Source organism: Monodelphis domestica, chromosome 2 (genome assembly GCF_027887165.1).
Source record: "Monodelphis domestica isolate mMonDom1 chromosome 2, mMonDom1.pri, whole genome shotgun sequence".
Taxonomy (NCBI): domain Eukaryota; kingdom Metazoa; phylum Chordata; class Mammalia; order Didelphimorphia; family Didelphidae; genus Monodelphis; species Monodelphis domestica.
Window position 1 is genome coordinate 470,396,346 of NC_077228.1, and position 25,339 is coordinate 470,421,684.

The window sequence follows — 25,339 nt, forward strand, 5'->3', positions numbered from 1 at the left end:
GACCCCATGAAATTCTCCTTAGGATTATTTGACTGTAGCTATGGCCTTAAATTTTAGAATGATAAATAATAATTTGCATGTGTGTATTTCCTAGTTTTAAAATTTAAACTGAAAAAAAAAATCAAGTTCTTTTTTACTTAAAATTATACAAAGACATATGGTAGAGTACAGAAAATATGTATTTATATTTATTGGAAAATAATGATGAATTTTAGGCTTTTTGGTGGTTAAATTTTTACAAATGTAAAGATTACTACTAATTAAAAGGAATAAAATCTTGACAAGTTATCAAGTAAAATTTTGAAGGCCACTTTTTCCCTGAATTTATAGATTTAAGTTAAATCACAAAAACAACAATAAACTTTATAAAAACTGAATGTAACATGAACACTAAGGAAAGCTATTCACTCTAAGTAATTCTGATAAAAAAACAACTTTAAGTGGTCAAAACTGGCCTTTTTGTCACAAAGTCACATATTCTGTTCAATATTTAGGACAATAGCAAAAAATAAAAACAATCTCTACAGTTTAATAAAAATATTTTTGTCTTAATTATTATCTCTTTTTTTGGTTAACTCATTTCAAGGATAGGGATTGGGTTTATACTCATGCTAATTATGATCAGAAATTCCTCACTCTTCATTGATGGCATAAATGGTTATTAATGCCAAGGAAGATGTTTAAAATAGTTTAACAGTAAGTGGAAGTAGTTGTATTTGACCTGTACTCATTTATGAAATTGCTCCTGTATCAGATTCCCTATAACTGCCCAAAGGAAACTGAATTTTGGACAAGAGGAACCTAATTCTTTTCCTACCTTCCTCCCAAAGCCAAATCAAATGTTGATCCCAGGATGTAATTGATATCTTTCTGTCATCTATGTATTATAACTAGTCTTTGTACATAGATGATGATTGGGCCCAAATTAAACTTAAAAAACCCCAACAAATAATGCTTTGGAAAACATGAAGAACATGAATGCAAAATTAATGATAATTGTGGAGAAGATTTTTTATGATAATGTTGAAAACAGAATTTTAATTAAATTTCTCATTAGTAAGCATTTAAACAACTTATATTATTTTCCCATTGTTTGTTTTTCTATTTATTATTCCTTCAAATTGTCCTCACAAACATAAAAGTGTGAATATACTAGAAAACATTTTCAAATTTTTCAAATGAGCAATAAATAAACTTACTCTCTTCCCAGGAGGTCCAGGGGGGCCAGCTTCACCAGACGGACCTGGAGGACCCTGTAAAATGTGAAGGATTCATATTAAAGAACTCTATACTAATTTCTCAGTTTTAAAGTTATCTATCTTTATTGCACCTAAATATATTAGAACTAGAAAGCACTACTCTTTCCCTTTCTCAGACTTCTGACCCTTTTCTTATTCTGCCAAAGGATTAATTTCCTATAGATCTGAGCATGACTAGTAGTTATACTGAAGAATTTCTTTATTGATAAAATAATAAAATGCCACCCACATCAAAATTTCATTTTCCTCAATGAGTTTTATTAGATATCAATAGGAAAATATACCACTTAAAATTATGATTTAACCATCATAGTTTAAACATCACAATTTTAATCTTAAAGATGCTGCCAGTAATCTACCTGAATCTCTAATTTTGTGGTATTTTAACCAGCACTACAAAGTGAAGTGAAAAAATTGGTTATGTATCAGGGAGATATATGGAGGTGGGACAAGAGAGCTTTCCTAGTACCCCTTAAATCACAACAAATAGTCTATTTACAAAGAGAATGACAAAATTGTGAAGTCTTAGTTGATACTGCAAGACATCTATTCAGCATTTCAGGGCTGAAAGGGCTGTTAGAGGTCATTAAGTCCAACCACAACTTTTTACAGAAGAGGAAACTGAGAACCACAAATGTTCATAAACTTGCCTGAAGTCAGATCCATATAGCTAATAGATGTCAGAGGAAGGATTTCAACCTAGCCACTCTGATGCCAGAGTCAATACTCATTCTACCTTGTCATTTTTCTTATATCTCTTCCTCTCTCTTCTGATACTGTCACCTTCCTAGCACAGGTTCTCATCACTGTCTAGATAATTTAAATAACCTATTGTTTGGACTCTCTACTACAAGGTCCCCTCCATTCCAGCCCATCCTCCACTCAGCTGTCAAAATGATCTTCCTAAAGAATAGGACCACATCATTCCATGACCATGTCTGACCATAGTATCTTCTACTCAATAAAATCCAGTGGCTCTCTGTCAATTCCAGGATCAAGTAGAAAAATCCCTTGTTGGGCAGTCAAAGACCATTAGAACAGCTTCCCATCCTCTCTATTCCTGGCTTTCTTATATTCTACATTCCTACCTCTACATAATCCGCAATTCACTGACACTGGTCTCATTAATGTTCCTCACACAAAACATTCTCTCTGTACTCTGGACATTTTCACTGGCTGGTCTCCATGCACCAAATATTCTCCCTTTTCATCTTTGTTTTTTGGTATTCCTGAAGTCTTAGGTAAAATCTTACCTTCTAACAAGAAGCCTTTCTTGTTCCCCCTTGATTTTAGTACATTCCTTATATTGATCATTTCACATTTACTCTTTATATAGACTATTAATATATAATTATCTTTATATTTCCTCCTCCATTAGATTACAATTTCTTTGAGGGTGGGGGCTACCTTTTTTCCTTTCTTTGTATCTTGAGCTTTCCAAAGTAACTGACACATTATGTGTTTATTGACTGGTTGATATTATGTAGTTTAACACATAACTGCGGGAATTCCCTTTACGCTGTTCTCAAATGGTTTGGCAGGAGCTGTTTGAAAAAGGCAGAAATGGGGAACCTAATACATTCTAATATGGCCATTCCACTCTTGGACAGTTCTACTTGTTATAACTTAAAAAAAATCTTCCATTCATTTCTCACTATACCATATACAAGGAAAATCAAGTCTAATCCATCTTTCCACATGACAAACTTGCTTTAAATACTTAAAGTCATCAGACATGGGTGTCATTTAGAAATAGAGGAGGTCTTATATAGATATATATTTGTAAAAAGTAGTTGAGACTAAACAAACAATAGGGCTTCTCTCACAAAATATAACATCACCCCATTATCTTCCTAAGCTTACCATTTATTTCCATTTATTTCCAAAAATACCTTAAGTTGTTACAAAGAAAATATATGGCTTACTTACAGGTTGACCAGCATCTCCATCTTCACCCTTATCACCACCAACACCATCTTGACCCTATAAAGAACAAAAAGGAAGAAAACTAAATTATTTTTAGAGTTTATTTTTGGTCGCCACTTTTTACCAGAAATGAAAATAAAATAAGCCAATCCACCTAACATGATGCTGAAATTTATTAATATCATGATGGGTTAAGCAACCACAGGCATGGTACTGCCCCTAGTCCAGAAGAAGTAGTGGTAACTCTTCAATCTTTAGTGAAATTATTGGAATTTAGTTTAACTGGGGCTACAATGGATAAATTATGATTCTGTACATTCAAAAGAAAGGGGAAATGAAATCGAGGAGCAGGGTGGGGATTGGAGAGAGAACCCTCTGGAAGAAGATGAAAGAGTTAGAAAGATTTTAGTGTTTCTAGCATTTGCCTTTGCATGTATGCTGTCAGCAAAACCAACTCTCATGCCATGCTTCTCTAATTTTCTCCTGACCTCTACCTTCCCCCTATCTGTAACCTGAATTTAAGCCCCAGATGTCCTGGTTCTAAAAGGCAAGGTTTTGCCTTATTTTATCTGGAATCAAGCCTCTAGGCTACTTGTCTATCACCTCCCTATGTCATGGCAGTGCATATCATATTACCTCAAACAAACATTCCAGTTTTCCTTTGTATTTTATATTCTTAAATTAGAATGGAAGCTCCTTGAGAGACTACCTTGTTTTCTTGAATAGGTCAGTCTTTAGCATCATATCTGGAACATAGTAAATGATTAATAAATGATCAAACTATCTATTTGTTCATCTATCTATCTATTTCTCAACTATAATAAAATGTCTTTTACCTAAGTCCAAAGGATCAAAAGTTATGGATACATATTGTGTCCCTAATATAAGTCTATTTTACTTATGGAAAAAATAGCAGCAATAGGGACACATTCTACAAAGAAGTACTTTTCTTTCTAGAATACTTACAGCAGGGCCTGGTTCACCAGGAGGACCAGGATCTCCAGGGAAGCCAACAGGACCCTAGAAAAATTGAAAATGGAAATAAAATCAATAAATTAGCCTAGTGAATTAAAAAATTAGAACTAAGCCATTAAAAAATAACTGTCTTTAGAACCCTTACACACTTTAATTTTTGTTCAAATGAATACAATTATCCAATTAATTATGTAAAGCTATAATTCCATGATAAATAAATCTTTAGAAACTCCCACAGAATCTTGCATGACAGTTCCTTTGTTTTAAGTGTGAAGATTAAATTTAACTCTCTCCTGATTATAACAATGAAATTAATTAACTCTCCCCTAATTGTTAAGATTAAATTGTAAACCCTGCTTATTTTTAGATTGTAATCACCAAAAGTGTAAACACCCTACTTAAAAGTTGAGTAGGAAGATCTGCCCATTTTTTAGATTTAATCACCAAAGGTATAAACACTCCATTTCACACATTAAGTGGGAGGTCTGTGACCCACCTGTGAAATAATGGGTGATGAATCAAAATCAACTGACTGCTCCTGGGCAGTCCTAAAAGCAAAAGTGTCAACTGTGATTGATAGACAAAAATTGGGGGAAGTGACCCAAAAGAAAGTGTCTTAAAAATGGAGTGACAACTGCCTGAATGCAGTTTGACTTCGAACTTTCACTTGGAGTGGGACCTGCTGTGAGAGTTCTACTAGGGGTTCTACTGGCAGTTCTTCATTCTTTGAAGTGGAGGCTGGTGAATAATCTGCTGACTGAAACCAAAACCCTGTTTACTGGTGAGGCTGTTCTAAATCTCTTTCTTTGAACTGATTGACACGAAGTGAGTGAAAAAGCAGACTCTTAACTGAGACTTCCCCAGGTCCTTGACTTTGCCAAAGCCAGCTAAGAACCAACTCTACCTGCCTGGGTTAGTCTAGGGGCAGGAAGTAATTTACTTAGTGCTTAAGCTAGATATCTTACCCTATCTTCTCTCTGATTTTCCTACTTCACTCTTTCTACATTTTGTAAATGAATTATAAATAAATGTCTGGAATAAATTAAATTCCTGGAAACCAAACTCTTAAATAATCCAGTCCAACTCTTTTAAAATGAACCCCTTTCCCCCCTTTTATATAAGGTAATTGGCTCACTTACTGGATTGCCTTTAGGGCCATCATCACCTGGGGGTCCCTTGATTCCTGGAGGTCCAGCAGCACCAGGGGGACCTGCTTCACCTTTTTCTCCTCGTTCACCTTTTGGACCCTGCATAATGTAATAAAAAAAGAACCCTTTAAAGGTTTGATTATAAAATGTGTCAGAAAGAAAATGAAGGCAATCACATTTAAACTTTTCCATTTCCCTTGAGAAGTAACTTTCCTATTTCACAGTTATGCTTTGAATTTTTATTTGACTGCTATATTACCAAATTTTAGGGAAACTATACTTAGAAGAAAAAGTGCTTTATGTAATATACAGGTTGTAGCTTGAATAATATATTTTTAAAAGAATGTTTTCTTCATTTTTAAATGATTAGAAATCAAGATATTTACAATCACAAAACAATTTGTTTTTTCAACAGAGTTTGTACTTAATATGATGGGTATAGTGAGAAGTGAGCCTATTATTATTAATGAGTTAGATTATTTTTGAATTTGTTATCTTCTGTAATAACAATAAATGGGATACTTACACCAGGGCCAGATTCCCCAGGAGGGCCAGGATTTCCTGCTTCACCAGGTTCACCCTATTAAAAATATAGGTATGTGAAAGTCAAATAAACATCAATTGTAACAATGATCTGTCTACACTTGTTTTTTTTCTCTTTTTGAATTAATATAATTGTTTTTTTTTTCCTTTTGGAGACTGGTTTAGTAGATTAGATGATTTTAGATGCAACACTGTTTCTAAGTGATTAATAAATTGTTGTGTGGCTGGTCTATCTTTCTATTTTTAGAAAATCAGAGTTTTAGAAGCCAAAGGTACAAAACCTGATTTGCACATATATGGAATACGATCCATACATAGGGTAAAAAAATTTCTTAAAATCATAAAAATCAGCTGACAATGAAGCAGAATTAGAACTCAGGTCTACTATCTACCAGATTGGTCTTCCTTCCATATTTGATAGTGGTATGTCATTTATTCTATTAATCACTGGAAAACAATTTGCCAATCACTAAATATTAAGCATCTTTTTAAAAATACTTGTTGACTTTTCCACTTGTTTTATTAGGCAATGGCAAAAATATAAATGAAATGGTTTTTACCCTAAAGAAACATATTATGTCAAATAACATAACATGTATACACAGAAACTTTGTACTAAATTTATATATATATATATATATATGTGGGGGGGGTGTAAACAGATATACACATACACATGCAAAGATATTAAGTATAAGGAATTTGGGGGAGGAAGCATCAGTGAATGAAGGGATAAGAAAAAGTTTTTTTGTGGAAAGTATTATATGAGTTGAACTTTTAAGAGGTAGAAATGAAGAGAAAATGTATTCCAGGTTCAGGGAACATTTCATACAAAAGTTTGAAAATGAGAGGTATTTATTGTGTGTATGCATGTGTGAGAGAGATAAATAGCAAAGCCATTTTAGATAGATTAAAGAATACGTAAAGGAGAGTAGTACATGTTGTGCTAAGTATTACATAGATATTAGAAGCAGATAAGAAAATAACTCTATGCTTTATTTTCTGTAATAAAAATACATATAAAATATTATAGAATTTGATTCTCTATAATTCTGGTGAAAGGACTATACTTATCAGAAATAGATAATAACTTTAAAATTAAAAAGACAGGCAACTAACCTGAGCCAAATGAAAAGCCATATAGTATTATTGGTATTTATTCTATTCAGGAACACCTATATAATACATTTCAAATCCTTTCTTTTGAATCATTCTTCCCACACTTATATATGGAGGACTTTTTTTCTAGCTCAGTGGGCTGATAAACATCTTCTGGAACATTCTCTTGTTACTGTAATGCTCCATTTACAAATCTATGAAAATATAACACAATCTGTTCTCTTTTAGGAAGCATTCAGGTGAAAACTACATTTTTCAGTTTTACATAGTGGCTTTATTCCATTTCTAACATTTGAGAAGAAATTTTTCTGAGCTGCAAAACATGGAAGCTGACTCCAGTTCCTTTTGTTGTCCTGTAGACTCTAAGTTCCTTGAAGGCAGGGAAGATTTTTCATTTGGTCTTTGCATTTCCCATGCCTTTTACGTAATAGGTGCTTTAGCAAATACTTTTTAGACTGGATTATTGTTCCCCAAAAGATATCATGTTTTCAAAAACAATCCCTTAATTATTTAACTTGTTATTCATATGCTGAAGTATTTTATACAATTTTTTCTGTCATTACTGTTTCAAGTTTTCCAAAACCAGAAGAAGGGTTCCAATTTTTTAGATCCTTTTATAGAAGACTGATGATACAGCTTTTCCAATATATGCTGACCAATGATAAAACTTTTTGATTGTTCCCAGTAAGGATTAAGCACAGATTGCATATATTGTTGTCTTTACAATTAGGCAAAGGGACAGATGTGTCTTAGTAACACAAGACAGTCTTTATTCTGCATCACACCAACCTCTACTGAATGCCCCAGGATGCCCTTAAACCTTCCCATAGAAGGTTATTGAAGGCAGATAGAATATATTTAGTCACTACATGAGTCAATTTTTCACTTCTATAATTAAAAACATAATGTATAAGGACCTTAGTAAGATGATGGTGTTATATTGGATTGATATTAAAATTGTTTACTTGAAAATTATTGTTTCCTCTTCAAGATGAATTGTTAACGTGCTTAGTTGTTTAGGATCAATTAGACCTGTATAACCCAGTATTTGCATTATTCGAGAAGTCATAAATCATTCAGACAGCCAACAGTAATGGAATTACATGTAAGGCATGTTCTCTAGGCCATCTAACTAGCTGTTTGTTCATATCTTCTGAATATATTTTGATGAATTTGTTAGCAGAATAACTGAAGCAATTGTAAAGTTGCCTATAACAACTTTATCATGGAAATAAACATTGCATTTAAAAATGTTGAACCTTTTCCCCATCATTTCAAAGAAACTTGTTGGAAGCATATACAATTTCACTGATGTATCACTTTCTGCTGGATATAGTATACCTAGACATCTGTAAAAGCTTGCAGGCTACACTTAAACTAAATTAGATTCATCCTCAAAAGTAATGTTTTCAGGGAGAAGAAAGATTCAGTAAAATTTTTGCTTTCTTACTTCAATCTCTCCTTTTCTATGGGCTGCTTTCCTAATGTCTATAAATATGATCTGCCCATCCTCACAAGTCATTGTTCCATATCTTTTCTTCCTTTTGTGGTTAAATTCCTTGAGAAAACTGCCCATAACTGATGTTTCTACTAGTCTTTCTCTCACTCTCTTATTTAAACTCTCTATAATCTGGCTTCTTAATCAACCTCAATAGCCAAATCTAATGACTTTGTTTTAGTCCTCATCATTTTTTTGTACTTCTGCACTTGACACACTCCTAGGAAACCCTAAGTTCCTGTGACACTCCTCTATCTTCACTCTACATGTTTAAACACTCTTTATACTTTGTTTTCTGGATTTTGTTCAGGTCAAACCTGATAAAGGTGGGGGTTCCCCCTTTTCTTCTCCCACTACACTATTTTACATGGCGATCTCATCAGCTCCTGAATTTGATTTTATCCCTATGGTGATAATTATCAGATCTATTTAGTCAGCTCCAATTTCTCTCCTAAATACCAAATTCTTATTTCCAAAAGCCTATTTGATATTCTAAACTAGATGTCTCATAGATATCTTAAACTCAACATATCCAAAATTTAACTCCTTATCTTTCCCAGCTTTTAAACTTTTCTATGTCCATGGTACCATTATCCTAAAGGTACCATCCTTTACTCCTCACTCCTTTTTTTTTTTTTGCAACATATTATCAAGGACTGCTGACTTTACCCTCATAAAATTTTCCACAAATGGTTGCTTCTCTGTTCTGACACTGCTTGGTGCAGGCCCTTTTCAACTCCTGTCTGGATGACTGCAATAGTTGTTCTCTTTCCACTACAGTTCATCCTCTATTCTACATTATTTTGACAGTTGAGTAGTTATCAAAATAATCTTCATAAAGGAAAAAGCTGCACAGTCCATCCCAATATTCAATAAGCTCCATTGGCTACCTTAGGATGAAACATAAAATCTTCTGTTTGGCATTCACAAGTCTTCACTTCCTGGCCTCCTCTTTTCTTTTCAGTCTTATATCTTACTCTGCCACATATTCTATGTCCCACACAACATTCTCTATCTCCCAATTTTGGGCATTTTCATTGTTTTTCTAGAATTCTTTCCCTTCTAAAAATCTTATCTCATTTGAGAAACACTTCTTGATTTCTATATTAATGCCTTCCCCTCAATTGATTATCTCCAGATTATCACTTATATCTTGAATATGATTGTTTGTATATTATCTTTCACATTAAATTTTAAACCCATTGAGGATCAGGAAATTATTTTGCCTTTCTTTGCATCTCCAGTACTTAGTAGAGTGCCTGGGACAAAGCAGGCTCTTTAAAAAAATGCTTATTTATGACTGACTTACAATTAGGTTGTATGCCATCATCATAGGATTTAGGGCACTGCAGAGGCAAATTTCACTTTGCATATGGGGAAACTGACTATCCCAGACAAATAAAATGACTTGCTCAAAATTAACCAATAAGTGAGAGTCAGCATTTGAGTCCAGATTCTCTCAACACTGTACCACTTCCTCTAAGAATAATGACAACAGTCTTCATTGCATCAAAGATTTTCTTTTTTGTTATTCATTCTAACTTGGGTTTTCAGATAAGAATATCTGGAATAAATTCCTAATTTATATTCAATGTCAGTGTTGAATAAATAGGGATAGCATTTGTGAAGATTACTAGTAAAATACAAAAAAGGTCACTGAGGAGACAATATAGTTAGTTTTTAATAATAGTTTCTAACATATTTTGAGATTGTTTTTAAAAAATAAATGGACTTAATAAAGCACAGGTAGATATAATGAATATTAATTGTGTAGCATTTCTAAAGATCAAGATTTCTTATTCATGTTATTCACACTTCAAAGGACAGGATGAACTCAACAATTTAGATTATTCCACTATGAGGGTGGTTACTTTATGAAATCAAATGCCAAAATATGAATATCTTGCTTTTAACACATGAAGTAAAAAGATATAACATACAATCAGATATAAAATAGTGAGTGGGGGGCCTCCATCTATTACATCTATATACTCAAAATGAGGAATTAATTTTTTTCTCCTCTAGGCCCATTATGTTGATGAATTATAGCACAATAGAATAAGCAGAGCCACATTTCAAACACTTTTGTAGGACTGGTTTTTGAATATAAAGATAAGAGTAGTTAAGATCACACTTTGTATGTGGGATCACATGCATACAACTATATAGACTATGGATTTTTATACATCACTTATGGTTATCAGTGTTGATATATGCTGTCTTAAATATATTCATATGATTATATTAATTTCTTGATTTTTAAGAAAGAAAATTTTCATATTCTGAAGATTAATTTGAGGTAAACTTTTGTTTTAAAATAAAGCCTAAATAATACTTCTCTTTGCCCCAGAAGAATAAATTACAGGGTAATTTACCACTTTCCCAAATGTTTCACTGCAGGTTTCCTTTAAACAACAAATTCTCTTAATGTACTCAAAATAAATTTTCATTTTTCCAAAAAAAATTAGTAAGTTTAATGTGCAAAGCAAGTATCTGCCTCTAAAAAAAACATCCCAACATAATTTTGCCATTTACAGTGACAAGTTAGTTAAATGTGCAATAAAAATCTCTATTTTTTTCCCCTCAGAAGCACCTCATTGGCATAGAAAGAGCTCTGCTGAGATTACGAAGTGAAGAAACATACATTTTGTGTCTCTACACTCTGAAAATGTTTCCCAGAGCCATGGCTCACTAATCCCATGTCAAAATCTTTCTTTGAAGCTTCAGTAGGTAACATTCTTCATCTGCACTATTGTAAAATCCTTCCCAAGTGTCCAGAAATCTTGTCTGTTTCCTCACTAGAGACTCTTCAGAAACCCAAAGGAGTTAATCTATTGTTTTGGCCTCCATCCAGAAAATATCCTTTCCTGAAATGAAGAAACTATCTTCATGTAGACTCCTTTAATTATATGTTGAGAGAGGACTTCCGAATGAATATTATGTAGGTTTTTACCCACAGTGTCAACAGATTTTTTGATAGTAAGAATAGACACTTATTTAGTTATTTAAGGCTTTAATCCAAGGAACGTAGTCAATACCAACTCTAAGAGGACATATTCAACTTCATTAACTCACTCTTTGATATTATTAGGTCAAGGTTTAAGTCCTCATTGCAAGTCAAGGAAAGAGCTCTCCACAGAGAAAGTGGTTATGTCCACTTGAACCTTGTCTAGAAGGCATAGATGATTCCTTATTGGGCTTCAGAGACAGGGGGTATCCCAAAAATAATTGACCAAGTGAATCCAATCATATGGATTCATTCTTATCATAGGAATTGTTCTCCTGGCCTCTCAGTTGCAGAGACATAAATCAAATAAAACATTCTAAATGTATATATGATTTAGACATTAAGGGTGGTATCATAAACAAATTTGAGGAACAAAAAAAGAAATGATCTTTCAGATCAATAGATAAGTTAAAAATGCATGACAAAATAAAGGATTGAGAGGATCTTGGAAGAGAAAAGTGGGCCATTTTGATTACCTACAATTCAAAGAGTTTTGCAAAATGAAATCAATGAAGATAAAGATATAAGAGAAGCTATTAACTTTGTGTGGGGAAACTTTTCTGCAAGTTTCTCTAAAATCTGCTTTTTTAAAAAAGTATCATTTCAAAGATATGTGTGTATATATCTATATATGCCTATATGAAATTGTTTTAAATGTATAAGAATAAGATCCTTTTTACAGTTGATAAATAAGCAAAGGATATTAATAGGTCATTTTAAAAGGAAGAAATTCTATCTAATAACACTCATGCCAAAATTCTTCAAATTACTAATAATGAAATCAGGCATATTAAAACAACTCCAAGGTTCCACCACACATCCATCATTTTGGCACAGTTTACCAAAAGGGAGAAATGACAAATGTTGGAGAGGCTTTGGAAAAATAGACATATTAATGCACTGTCAGTGGAATTATGAATTGATCTAGTCATGTATAAAGCAATTTAGAACTATGTCCAAAAAAGTGAGGTCTATATAGCAAAAATATCAAAGAAAGTAGAAAATGACCTGAATCTGAAAAAAAATGCATATTTCCAGTAGGTTTTTTTTTTTTTGCAATAGCAAAAGACTGGAAACTAATGGTGTGTCCATCAAATAGGGAAAGATAGAACAAATTTTAGTAGTAGAACATAATGGAATATTATTATATTGTAAGAAATGATGAAAGGGATAGTTTCAGAAAAACTTGGGCAAACTTGTATGAAACAATGAAATCTGAAGGTAGTATAAGTGGGAAAACAATTTATAGGATAACCAGAACATTGTAAAAAATGAAAGATTTGAGAATTCTGATCAACATAATTACCAGTCATAGTTCCAGAGAACTACTGAAGAAGCATGCTACTCACCTTCTGACAAAGAGTTAGTGGATTCAATGTATAGACTGATATATTTGTATATGTATATTTATATCTATTTGTTTTAATCTGTGCATACTTATGTACATATGTATTTGTATGTACATGTGACACAAATGTATACATTTATTTAAACATAGCTGATGTGGGAATTCGTTTGATGATATATATTTGTTACAAGGATTGTGTTTTTCTTTTTTTGTTTTAATAAAGGGGAAGTGTGAGGAAAATTAAAAAATATATTTTTGGCCATTAAAATAAATTTAAAATGATTAAAAATATGTCCAACAGTGCCAAATACCACTTAATCTTGCTTTATTCTCACAACAACTTTTGAGGTAGATGCTATGATTATCACCATTTTACAGTAGAGGAAATGGAGGCTTATAGTTAAATGACTTGCCTAGGATTACCCAGATCATTATTTGAGGACAGATTTCAGTTCAGAAGATGGGACAGAGTGTAACAGAACAGAATTGTGGATCTGTGTTCTAGGATTTGATAGGAGTGGGGGTGGAGAAGGTATATATACATGAAGAATTTCTCCTTTATCATTAGCTATTACTAGATTATGAGTATGTGACTTACATATACTCACCCATAGCATTCTTTTTTTAAAAAATAGAAACCCTTACCCTCTGTCTTAGAATCAATGCTGTGTATTGGTTCCAAGGCAGGAGAGCAGTCAGGGCTAGGTAATGGGGGTTAAGTGACTTGCCCAGGGTCACACAGCTGGGAAGTGTCTGAGGCCAGATTTGAACCCAGGACCTCATGTCTTTAGGCCAGGCTCTCAATTCACTGAGCAACCCAGCTGCCCCCCACCCATAGCATTCTGATAACAATCAGATGCCAGAGATCTGAGAATTGCCTTATGTAACTCAAAGGATGGTAGCAGTGGGGGCAATAATGAAGTGATGCTCTTATTTGTACTTGGTAGAAGCAGACATGTTCTTGCCCAAGTGTCCTGAAATAGGGGGGGGGTATTCATTGACAAAGCTCCTCCTTTTTAGAAGAGAAGGCATTTTGGTCTCCTATGTGGTATGATCTGGAGCTATTCTTCTAGATGGTCAAGAACCCTTTCTAGGCAATGCCAGTCTTGACTTTTGCCTTATAGGTAACTTCAAAGTTAGATTTTCCAGAAGCTCAAGAGGCTAGGCATCAGAATTTACACAGATAGAAAAGAAGCTTTCCTGTTACTTTCCATATTTTGTGTATGTTTGTTGTGTTCACCCGTGGCAATACTATGAAGCTGGGAGGTACATTTCTAGGGAGGTGAGGTTTGAAAGAACAAAGAGTTATTTAAATATACAACTCCTAGCACTTTGACTTTTATCATTAATGTTATTGTCAGTTTTTTAAAAGACTGTATAAACACTTTATGGAGTATGAGTCTATATGGGGAACAATAGGTGGTTAAAGAATAACAGAACTATTGGGCAAAATATCCAATAAATGCAGAGAAGATTAAAGTTATATAAGCAAAATCCAACCTGACCAAGACATATTAGTTTTTGTCATTGAATTATTTACTGGTCTAATAGCTTTTTCAACTGTGCTAAAGGTGATAAAATGCATTGATGCATTCACCAAGGAAGCAAAACTGATTTTCAGAATTCTCTAATCAACAGTGAATTATATTATCACTCATGGTTCCTGAAGGGAGATCTTAAGGTTAGAAATTTATAACTACCAAGTTCTCTATCCCATAAATAATGCCAGAAGGAAATAGGGCAAAAGAAAAGGTCCATTTAGTTTTCTGGGGTGAATAAATTTAGGAGTGATAGAACATGGTTGGATTGTAAGAGATGCACAAATCATGAACTTTTCTTGACAGAAACATTCTCAGTGGATTCAAATTTGGCAGACTATTGTTAGATAAAGTTTTTACTAAATAGGAGCTGGGTGGAAAGGGAGTTTCCCAACACTCTAAACATCTGGCATATACTTCATCTTCAGTAGTAAGGCTGAAGAAAAAATCATAAAGGAGGAACTGATGTACTTTATTGTTTTTAATGAATACAAGAGCATTGGGGAAAACGCAAGATGATCTGGAAGGGGCAATAAATGCTTTCAGTTTGCTTATGTGGGCAAGAGTAAAACTAGAATGATTCTTACAACCTTAATGTCAGCATTAATGGATAAAGTCACAAAGGAAATATCTAAATGGAAGGATAAGTATACAGAGCTGCTTTCATCTGTATAATACAGTGATGAAATCATTTAGCACAGTTCCTGGCACATAGAGGTGCTTAATAAATGTTTATTAATTGATTGATATATATTGATGCAATATGAATATGCCTTTGCTATTCTCAGTTATAGAAACTGAGAATAAAAGTGGCTGATATTAGATTCAGCTACTTATTTTTAAAGTTGTTTCTCTATTCCCTTAGTAGACATCTAGGTAGCACAGTACAAAGAGCACCATGCCTGGAGTCAGGAAGATCTGAGTTCAAATGTGGTCTCAGACACTTACTAGCTGAGTGACCGTGAGCAAATTACTTAACCTTGCTTATCTCAGTTTCTTCATTTGTAAACTGAGCTGAAGAAAGGAATGGCAAACCACTCTAGTATCTTTGCTAAGAAAACCCCAAATAGGGTAGAACTGAACAGTTATTCTCTTACAAGAATAATAATCATGGAATAGAAAGGGTTGAACAAAAATATCTGATAGAGAATCCATATTCCAGGCTAAGTAAGGTGGTTGATATTAGGGCAACACAAGCATACCCTTGTTGAGAACCACTTGCCTGATTCTTAGGAATATCAGTCGTTTAAACACTTTTAAATACTTTAAACACATTTAAACACCCAATCCACCTGTGAGTGATCTCCAAAAGATCATAAATAAAGAAAAGATACTAAAAAATTAAAATGAGAAAGAGGCCCCATTTTTTTTCTTCAAGAAATAATCAGTCTGCAAACTGGAAACTAGGGAAGTTGAGTTTGATTCCTGGGAAAATCCTACATCAAATTATGAAAGATTGTCAGGACACATTTAGTAGAAAAGTAAAGAATATACAAAAAGCCTAATTCTCTTTATAGACTGGTTAACTAAAAAGGTATATCAATGAAATTATCATAGATCTAGTATAGACATGTATAGATATGGTATTTAAATATGGTATATCTATAGATAAATATATGGATATAGTATAGCTACATGGAAGAGTAGAGAGAATGCTGAACATAGTCAGGATGACCCGAGTTCAAATTTTCCTTCTAACACTTGCTAGCTATGTAACTCTAGTCACTTAACCTCTATCTTAAGCCTCTTTTTTTGTCATCTATAAATAGGGATAATAATAGTACTTCCCTCTCAGATTTGTTGGGAGGATAACATGTACATGCTTTGCAAACCTTAAAGAGCTATTAAAAAACCAGCTATTATTGTTGCTCAACATTTCTTTCATCAATGAGTATGTATTAAGTACTAAATATGTGGCAGTAATTGTGATTATAGTATTTTAATGGATTCATTACTTTGAATAGTCTCATTTGTGTAAATATTTCTTACTATCAACTTGAAACATTTACAGCTCTAGAGATCTATCCTTGGCTTTGTATTGTTAAATAGTAATGCTTTGGATATGATGGCATAGATGATATGTTCTATGTAAGATATAAGATTGGGAGAGAAAAACTACTATACTAAATGACAGAATGAGGATTCTGGAAGATCACAGTGCTCTGGATTATTAATCCCAAATGAAATAACATGAAATTTTATGGGGATCAATAAAAATCATTTGTAATAAAAAAAGTCAATTTTTTTAATGCTTGTTAAAAAACACATATAATACACTTGGATTCAGAATTGCTCATGGACACTTGTGAGTGATATTAGCAATAAAACATAAAAATATCTTAACTATTACAAATGATAAGGTTAAGATAAAATGTTTCAAAAATACTATTACAAAAACTTTCTTGAAAGAACAAAATCAAGTATTTCTTATTATTTCCTAGGTGACGTGCTTTATAAATATTCATTTGCAATAGATTAAGATTTCTCATATTTCTGCATGTTGTTGTGTTGCCTGATAGAAGTAGAATTCATTATTAAAAGGCATATTTTATTGTTACTAGGCAACTAAAATAAAGTTTTATTCACAATTTAATACTATTTGAGTTTTTTTAAGTTTAATGAGGCTTTTTTTAGCACTTTTGGAATATTTGGTTGTCGTGTCTGTTATCACAGAAAGAGCATAATACAAAGGTTTCATTTAGAATCACTGAGATCTTGGTGAATATGCATAATGGAATTTAAAGATAAACTAAACATAGAAGATTAAAAGGACAGACCGTTGGTGCTAGCTCTCAATACAAATTAAAATAAGACAATCTAATACCTAAAATATGTTGACCTGGTTATGTTACAGTAGGATAAAGTAGAAATATAGAAATTTCTTCATTAATTTGAGGGAGAAAAGTAGATACATAAAAGGAGTAACAATTTGAAAAACAATTTACTTGAGTCATCTGTCTTATTTGAATCATTCACCAAAATAAATGGGTGGTTTTCAAAACCATAATTAACAATGAATAATATCAATATAGCATACCATTAACTGAATAATAGTCCATTACAACAAACTTTCTGTATAAGAGGACTGTCCTGAGAGTGGGGTTAGGTAGAAAGTGTGGAGAAAAGTTTTATTTAATAAGATACATTCTCAAAGTCAATTCTACTGACATGAGCAGAGGTCACTGAGTCAAATTCCTTTGATTCAAGAAATATTCAGACAGTATTAAATAAATAGATGCAAGGAAAAATTACTAAGATTTTGACTGTTTTGAAGTAATCTCTATGAATATCCAGTTGTAGACAGTATCACTTTAAAAAGTGTCAAAAGTGTCAAAAATATGGAAGCTATGGGGGCAGCTGAGTGGCTCAGTGGATTGAGAGCCAGGATCAGAGATGGGAGTTTCTAGGTTCAAATATGAGCTCAGATACTTCCTAGCTGTGGAACCCTGGCAAAGTCACTTAACTCTCATTGCCTAGCCCTTATTGCTCTTCTGCCTTAGAATTAATTCAGAGTGTTGCTTCTAAGAAGTTAAGGGTTTATATATTGTGTTGTTGTCAAGTTTATCACAAAAAGAGCATAATGCAAAGGTTTCATTTAGAATCACTGAGATCTTGGTGAATATGCATATAATGGAATTTAAAGATAAACTAAACAGAAGATTATCTAGTTTATGTAATAATAATAATAATAATAATAATAAGCTAGATAGTTATGGAACAGGAAAGCAGATTTGTAAGAGCATTGATTATTTTTATCAATCAATATTGATTGATTATACAATCACATCAATATTTATATATTGATTATTTTTAAAATAACTATCTAAAGGGCAGTTAGGTGGCTCAGTGAATAATAGAGCCAAGTCTAGAGATGGAAAATCCTGGATTCAAATACGGCTCTAGATACCTCCTAGCTGTGTGATCTTGGTCAAATCATTTAACACCAATTACCTATTATTGGTCTTCTGCCATGATATCATTTCTAAGTTTCATTTCTAAGACAAAAGATGAGAGTTTAAAAAAAAAACCTAGTTGTACAAAGGAGAAAAATAGGAACACTATGTTTATGTTTTCTTTTTTTAAATAAACAAACTGCATTATATGAATATGATACATACTGATTTTAAGACTTTTATGTGTTAGTTGAAATACTGGATAGTGTTTTAAAAAATAAGGCTAATTTCCTAATAAATATTTTCATATGTTAGATTAGAAATTTGGACTGCTTAGAGGTAACAGCTGACTTATCCAAGTACATGAGTTCCTCCCAGTTGGAGAAGATCATACCAACAACAGGTCTCTAGAAGATAGCAAGATGGATATTCTTTTAGCTACAGACAATACGATGCTCTCAGAACTGACTGTCATAGACAGAAATATTTCTTCAACTCTGTCAACTTTAACACTAAGCTCTCAGGATCCAAGTAACAAATGGAATTAGAATTTGGGTAGTTTGCAGGGTTTACCCAGAACAACTGAGAAAGTTAAGTTTTAATGAGTTTCCTTTTTAAAGGGGGTCATTTAGGCAAGGTCAGTTGCAATATAATAGTATGAAACTACAAATACTAAGTGTTCATTGTGTGCAGAAACCATGTTCCACAAAGATGAAAGTTTAATTTAATTAATTCAAACTTCTACCCAACTCCACTCCCAGGACAAGTCCTCTTAAACAGGGATTTATTTGATTGGCCATTTTTCATTTAATGCCATGCTATAGTCAAATAACTTACAATATAGGAGAACAAGCCACCCATACAGATAGTCACAATAAATAATGTGACATGATATTTCCCTTGAATTGTGTTTTATTTATCATTATATTCATTCTGATTATACTATTTTGAACTCTATATAAGTTTTTTTAAATTTATTATTCTTCTCCTACACATGGACTTTGCTAAAAATATGCTCAAGCTACTTATGCAATAACCACATATCCTTAAGAAAAGTAACATTTAATTCTTTGCATTTGAAATATTTCTAGTTATGATATTTTTAGCTATTAAATTTCCCCATGAACTATAAATTCTGTTGAATAACTTCATGCTTAATACACACATATGTTGAATACATGTTTCATTGTTGTTGACAACTGTCCAGGATTATATTATTTCCATCATTTTTTAAGCTATGCATTTCTCCTCATTCAAGTCTTCCATTCTCTTTAAAAGCAATTGTCTTAGTTCTGATTTTTGCAATTTCCTTACCTTTTCACCAACACCACCAACTGAGCCAACTGATCCTGAAGGACCTTGTGGGCCCTGCAATATAGAAGAAATAAATTATTCAGGTATTTAAATAAATAGAAAAAGGAAGTAAAATTTTGGTTATAAAGTGTTCATCGAAGTGTTTTAGTGGTCAGCAGCTAAATAGATGTGTAAGTGGAAAAGGGGGCAGAATTTAAATACCCATTGCATAGGCTCTCCCTGACTGATCTGATAGATGTCACTTGACTTCTACAGTCAGTCCTCAACATTTATGCATTTAATTTCCATGGCTTTAAGCACTTGTATCATTTTATTAGTAACTTCATTTTCATTTTCATGATAGCAATCATGCACATTTGTGGCTAAGTGCAGTAAAGAAAAAAAAATGATAGATCCAATGAGCACAAGTTTGTAGAGTGGCTTGTACCCCTACAAGGCACTGCACTGGTCTTGTTCACTTCATCTTTGTTCTATAAGAGCTCTCTATTCCTTTATTGGATATTTTCATTGTTTGCTTTCAAAACACAAGGTTTGTGTTGCAATTATGCCCCCAAACTGTAGTGCAAATTCTTTGGGCTCTAAGGTGATGTTGAGACTTTACCAGTCTCACTTCATCCTACAGTAACAACTAAATTCCCAGCACCATAAGTAGAGAGAATCACAGCCACATAATATACAGTACAAAATGCCCTCGCACAGCCATCTGAAACAATGGAAAATGAGATTCAGTTTTTTAAAAAATGGTTTCATTTTGAGAAATTTATTTACTACACAGTATTTATGGTATTGTAGATCTCATGTGCTATGAAAAGTTTCCTGAAATCAATTTTTAATTGAGATAGTGGTATATAGAGGGACACAATTCTAGGGAATTAATAGGAATTGTTAGGAAAAGTGAAAATTATCAGAATTAATATTTTGTTATAAAGGAATATATACAAAAAGTATATTTTCATCAATCTTTAGTGAAAGATTACAGTTTTTGATGATCAGGAAAACCTAATCCCCTATTTCCCATAGTTTGAAAATATCAATATTTGCATTTTTTGGCTTTCATGCTGTTTTCTAAAAATATTATCCCCATTAAAGGTAAGGACTGACTGTTTGTTAAAACCAAATCTCATTCTAAACATGACTGACTCTTTGTCCATTTATAATATTTATGCAATTAGATTAGAGATTTACAATTAGAAGGGACCTTAGAAGTCATGGAGTCCATTTTCTCTAATGTACATTTGGGAAAAATGAGGCCCCCAAAAAGGTTTGGTAGCTTTATCAGTATCACAATGCTAGTAAGTATCTAAGGTTTGGGTCTTGCATTGCTGGCTATAAGACCAGTGCTACATGCAAGACACCATAACAACAACTCATAACAACTATAAACTAATTATATGTACCATCGTGTTTATCAATTAAACATTGTAGGAAATTATTGGCTCATTTATAGTATTTTGACACCTATCAAATTATAGTATTTTGACACCTATCATGTATTATTCTCCTATTAAAAAAAATTATCAGTTGATAAAATAAACAGGTACTGTGCTAAGTGCAAGGTAGTGAATCTTTACATTTTGCGTTTTATAAATTAGGAAACGGAGATTCACATAAGTTTATTGATTTTCTCATGAAGAGAGGACAAGTGTTATGGATGGAATTAGGATCCAGGTCTTCCTGATATCAAGTCAAACAGTTTAGCCACTTTGTAATCACTATCTGGTTAAGTTTTATATGATTTAAATAAATAATATCATGACATTTGAAACATGTTTCTTATATAACTATTTCAAAGGAAAGTTCTGATTTTATCTGTACTTGGAATATAGCATATAGTTTTTAACTGCCATACTTAAGGAAAGCCCAGAATTAGAGAAGGTCTACTTCTAAGGGAAACTGCTAAGGTAATGCAGTTGATTCCATTGAGAACAGATTTACATTTTTCATAATGGGAGCATGAATGCTGAAAAGTTCAAAGTTTTTTAACTCAGAAAGGATTTGGTTAGGCTGAACATAGAATTATTCTATAAATTCAATAATAATAGAGGTTTTGAGAGATATGCCCTGAAGCTTTAAGGAAATACTTTTAGGACAGGTAAAAGACAATATTATTTTTCAAAGAATGTATAAATTTTGCTCACTGGTATAATATATCTTATAAGTTAAAATAGATTTTAAAAATTGAGATGTCATATATGACAAATTCATACAAATCATTAAAAGGATATTGGAGATATTTATAAAATATCTCTCACCTTTTGAGGCTGATTTCCTAGAGGACCATATAATCTCATCTTTATAATCTGCCTTGGTATCAATGATGGGGTTCTATTATCTTAAACTGTTAGTCCAAACTAGCCTGATACAATGCAAACTTATTTTATTAGTTAATTTGTATGAGCCTGAAGATAATTTTCTCTCTCTCTCTCTCTCTCTCTTTTCTGTGTTTATGTGTGAGCATATGTATATATATACTAGTCATCTTATATATTTGCATTTTAGATGCTACTGAGTCACCTTGAGCAATTCTTTTTTGGACATTAGTGTTTATATCTATAAAATGATAATGTATGAACTTTACTAGATAATTACAATTAAGTTCTCTTCCAGCTTGCAAATCTCCATTACAAGTTTTTAAATACTTCAGTAACCCAAGAGGAATAAGAAGCTATATCTTGGTAATTATCCTATCATCTATAAAATTAAAAAGAAATCACAATAAGTAAAATATTTCTTACATCAGCACCATTGGGACCCTGAGGACCTCTTGGGCCTGGTGGACCAGGTGGACCCTGTAACGGGAAGACATTTTCAAAAATAAACAAGATTCAAAATATATCAAGTTTGCATCTTATGTACAAGAATATTAAAAAGGAAGATAACAATCAATTAATCAATAAGCATTTATTATGTGCTTATAGCATGGTTGGTGCTATGTTAAATGTTATAAGAATACAAAAAGGGAAAAACTCACAAAAACAATCTCTTTTCAAGGGGCTTATAATTTAATGATGGGTTTCATAAGTAATTAAATAGATATATAAAGGACACATGTAGAATATAAGGAAGATGACTTTAGAGGGGAAGGTTCAAGTGACTGAGGGATCAGGTAAAGCCTCCCAGCAAAGACATAATTTGAACTAAACTTGAAAGGAGATACTTAATAAATAGAGAAGAGGAAGAATATTTCAGGCATGACCAGTCAATTCAAAGGTACAGAGGAAGGAGATAACATGTGAGAAGTTTCACTGATTTTTCTATCATCTTAAGTGAAATTACCTTTGTTAGGTAGACATGTCTTTATAGCAATCAATTGAAACCAATTGTAAGCAGGACTTGTATATCCTGAAATCAATCAAAGCTATTGCCTAAACGCCTTGGTCAGCTACTTAGGAATTTGTAGTAAATTGAGGAAATATATTAAAATCAAATAGCATTTCTAAGAGTCTGGAAATGTACAGGAAAGAATAATTGCAAAAAGAGAGATACAGAGTGGGACAATAAAGATATGTCACAGAAGAAGCAGGGGGGCATACATAGCAAACCAATTTATTCAAGGGCTGAGAGTAGCTTGAAAAAATAAAGTTTGCAATTTTCCCAACTTTTCCTTCTGGAACCTGTTTATTCACAAATATAATATAATCTGTTTTAACATTATTGCTTAGGGTGTTTTGTTACTCAAATTATTGAAGTAACTTAAATTGTGGCTCAACCACAGAAACCAGAGTTAACTAGAGACTTAAATTAAACTTAATCAGAGAATCCAACTTCTGTATAAATCTTAGGAGCCTTATGTGAAATACATTGATAGAAATATATAAAATACATAAAATCAGAAAAAAATTACATAATATACACATTTATCTGTGTCTCTCTGTATGTGTGTTCTAAGAAACTAAGAAAAGGAGAACAGAGGAGGGATGATGGGAATTTGGGGAGATCATAGGACTGATGAAAACATTATATTTCTTATTAAATGTATAATGTAATATAGCAACATGTCATGATATAACATAATATAATATATGCATTATATATATTTTAAATAATAATGATTTTTAAAATAATAATGATTAAAGAATAACTTACCATTGGACCAACATCACCATTTTCACCTTTTTCTCCAGGGGGACCAGGCAGGCCCTAATGAAAGACAGTAAAAAATGAAAGTCACTTTTTTCCATGACCAACCACACCTTACTTTGAGAAATTGTCTCCCTATTTTGTCAAACAAAATAAGAGGATAATTTAAGTAGATTTCAGAAAATGGAAATAATCCCTTTGCTAAATATTTGTAACTCAAGTAAAATAGGGAAACATGCCACATAACTAATTTGTAGCAAAGACAAATCACAAATCCAATTCTACTAGCATAGTTATTCATTATGTTCACAGTTATTCATTATACCCAAAGGGAAACATGTTAGATCATATAGTATTTTGGTAGAAGACAAAGTATACAAATTAACTAATGAAGACAACAGTTTTCTCAGATTTGAATTTTCTTCTTTTTTTCCCAAGTTTTACAAAACCAAAGAATCAATCATTTCCATATACAAAGAGGAAGAAGATACTATACAAATAAAATCTCAAATCTCCTCTATGTTTAGCTATAGGTTTCTTAATATCTATGTAATAAATCCCACAAGTATCCCAGTCTCTCCCTACTCTCCCCACATCCATGAAGGTATATTCTAGGAAATCAACATGTTCATACAAATTAAGTCTTTCATATTTTCACCTTTCAGTTCACAATCTGGAGGTAACATTCACAATTTATTCTTCCAGTATTAATTCTGTAGCTATGTAAAATGTTCTCATGGTTCTATTCATTTCACTGTTCATTATCCAGTGTAATTCTTTCCAAGTATTTTTAATTTGCCTGATCATTGCTTCTCATAGGACAGTTATTCCATTATAATAACTTACAACTATTTTTTTAGCTATTCCCCAATTAATTGGCATCCCCCCATTTCCAATTCTTTATCACCACAAAGAGAGCTGCTACAAATATTTTGGAACATATGGGTTATTTTCCTTTTCCCGTGATCTATTTGGGAAATGATCCCAGCAATAATATTGCTGTGTCTAAGGGTATACACAGTTTAATAACTCTCTGGATGTAGTCCCAAATTGTTATCCAAAATGGTTGAATTAGTTCATAGCTTCATCCACAATGTATTTAGTATGTCCATTTTTCCATATCTCCATTTGTCAATTTGCCCTTTTGTCATTTTAGCCACTCTGATGGGTCTAAGATTATATTTGAGAATTGTTTTGGTTTGCATTTCTCTAATAAATAGTGATTTACAGCATTTTTTCCCTGTACCTATTATATGGCTTTGATTTCTTTATTTAAAAATTATCTGTTCATATCTTTTGCCCATTTATCAATTGAAGGATGGCTCATTTTAAATTTGACAAAGTTCTGTATATATTTTAAATATGTGACCTCTATCTGAGGGGCTATCTATAATCCCCACCTCAATTTTCTGCTTTCCTTCTAATCATGGAAACATTTGTTTTATTTATACAAAGAGCTTTCCAACTGAGTGTATATAAACATCCAATTTATATTGTACAATGCTCTCCATTTCTTGTTGACTCATAAGTTCCTCTCTTGTCCAAAAAATTTATAGGTAACATGTTCCCTGCTCTCTTAACTTACTTATACTATCTTTTTTGACTAGATCATGTATCCATTTTGATCTTAATAAATGGTGCAAGATATTGGTCTATACCTAGATTCTGCCTAATTACTTTCCAGTTGTCCC

General features: G+C 32.5%; 1 protein-coding gene across 2 annotated transcripts in view; it reads right to left on the reverse strand.

The window, feature by feature from the left end:
* COL11A1 (collagen type XI alpha 1 chain) overlaps positions 1 to 25,339 on the reverse strand; it is a 298,622-nt gene that overhangs the window by 45,626 nt on the left and 227,657 nt on the right. For both annotated transcript variants that reach the window (XM_001372197.4, XM_001372220.4), the window contains exons 47-54: positions 23,655 to 23,708; positions 22,304 to 22,357; positions 19,569 to 19,622; positions 5,835 to 5,888; positions 5,300 to 5,407; positions 4,152 to 4,205; positions 3,189 to 3,242; positions 1,200 to 1,253 (exon numbers count right to left, since the gene is read on the reverse strand). In XM_001372197.4, the coding sequence (XP_001372234.1) occupies positions 1,200 to 1,253; positions 3,189 to 3,242; positions 4,152 to 4,205; positions 5,300 to 5,407; positions 5,835 to 5,888; positions 19,569 to 19,622; positions 22,304 to 22,357; positions 23,655 to 23,708 (486 nt within the window). The remainder of the gene's footprint in view (positions 1 to 1,199; positions 1,254 to 3,188; positions 3,243 to 4,151; positions 4,206 to 5,299; positions 5,408 to 5,834; positions 5,889 to 19,568; positions 19,623 to 22,303; positions 22,358 to 23,654; positions 23,709 to 25,339) is intronic.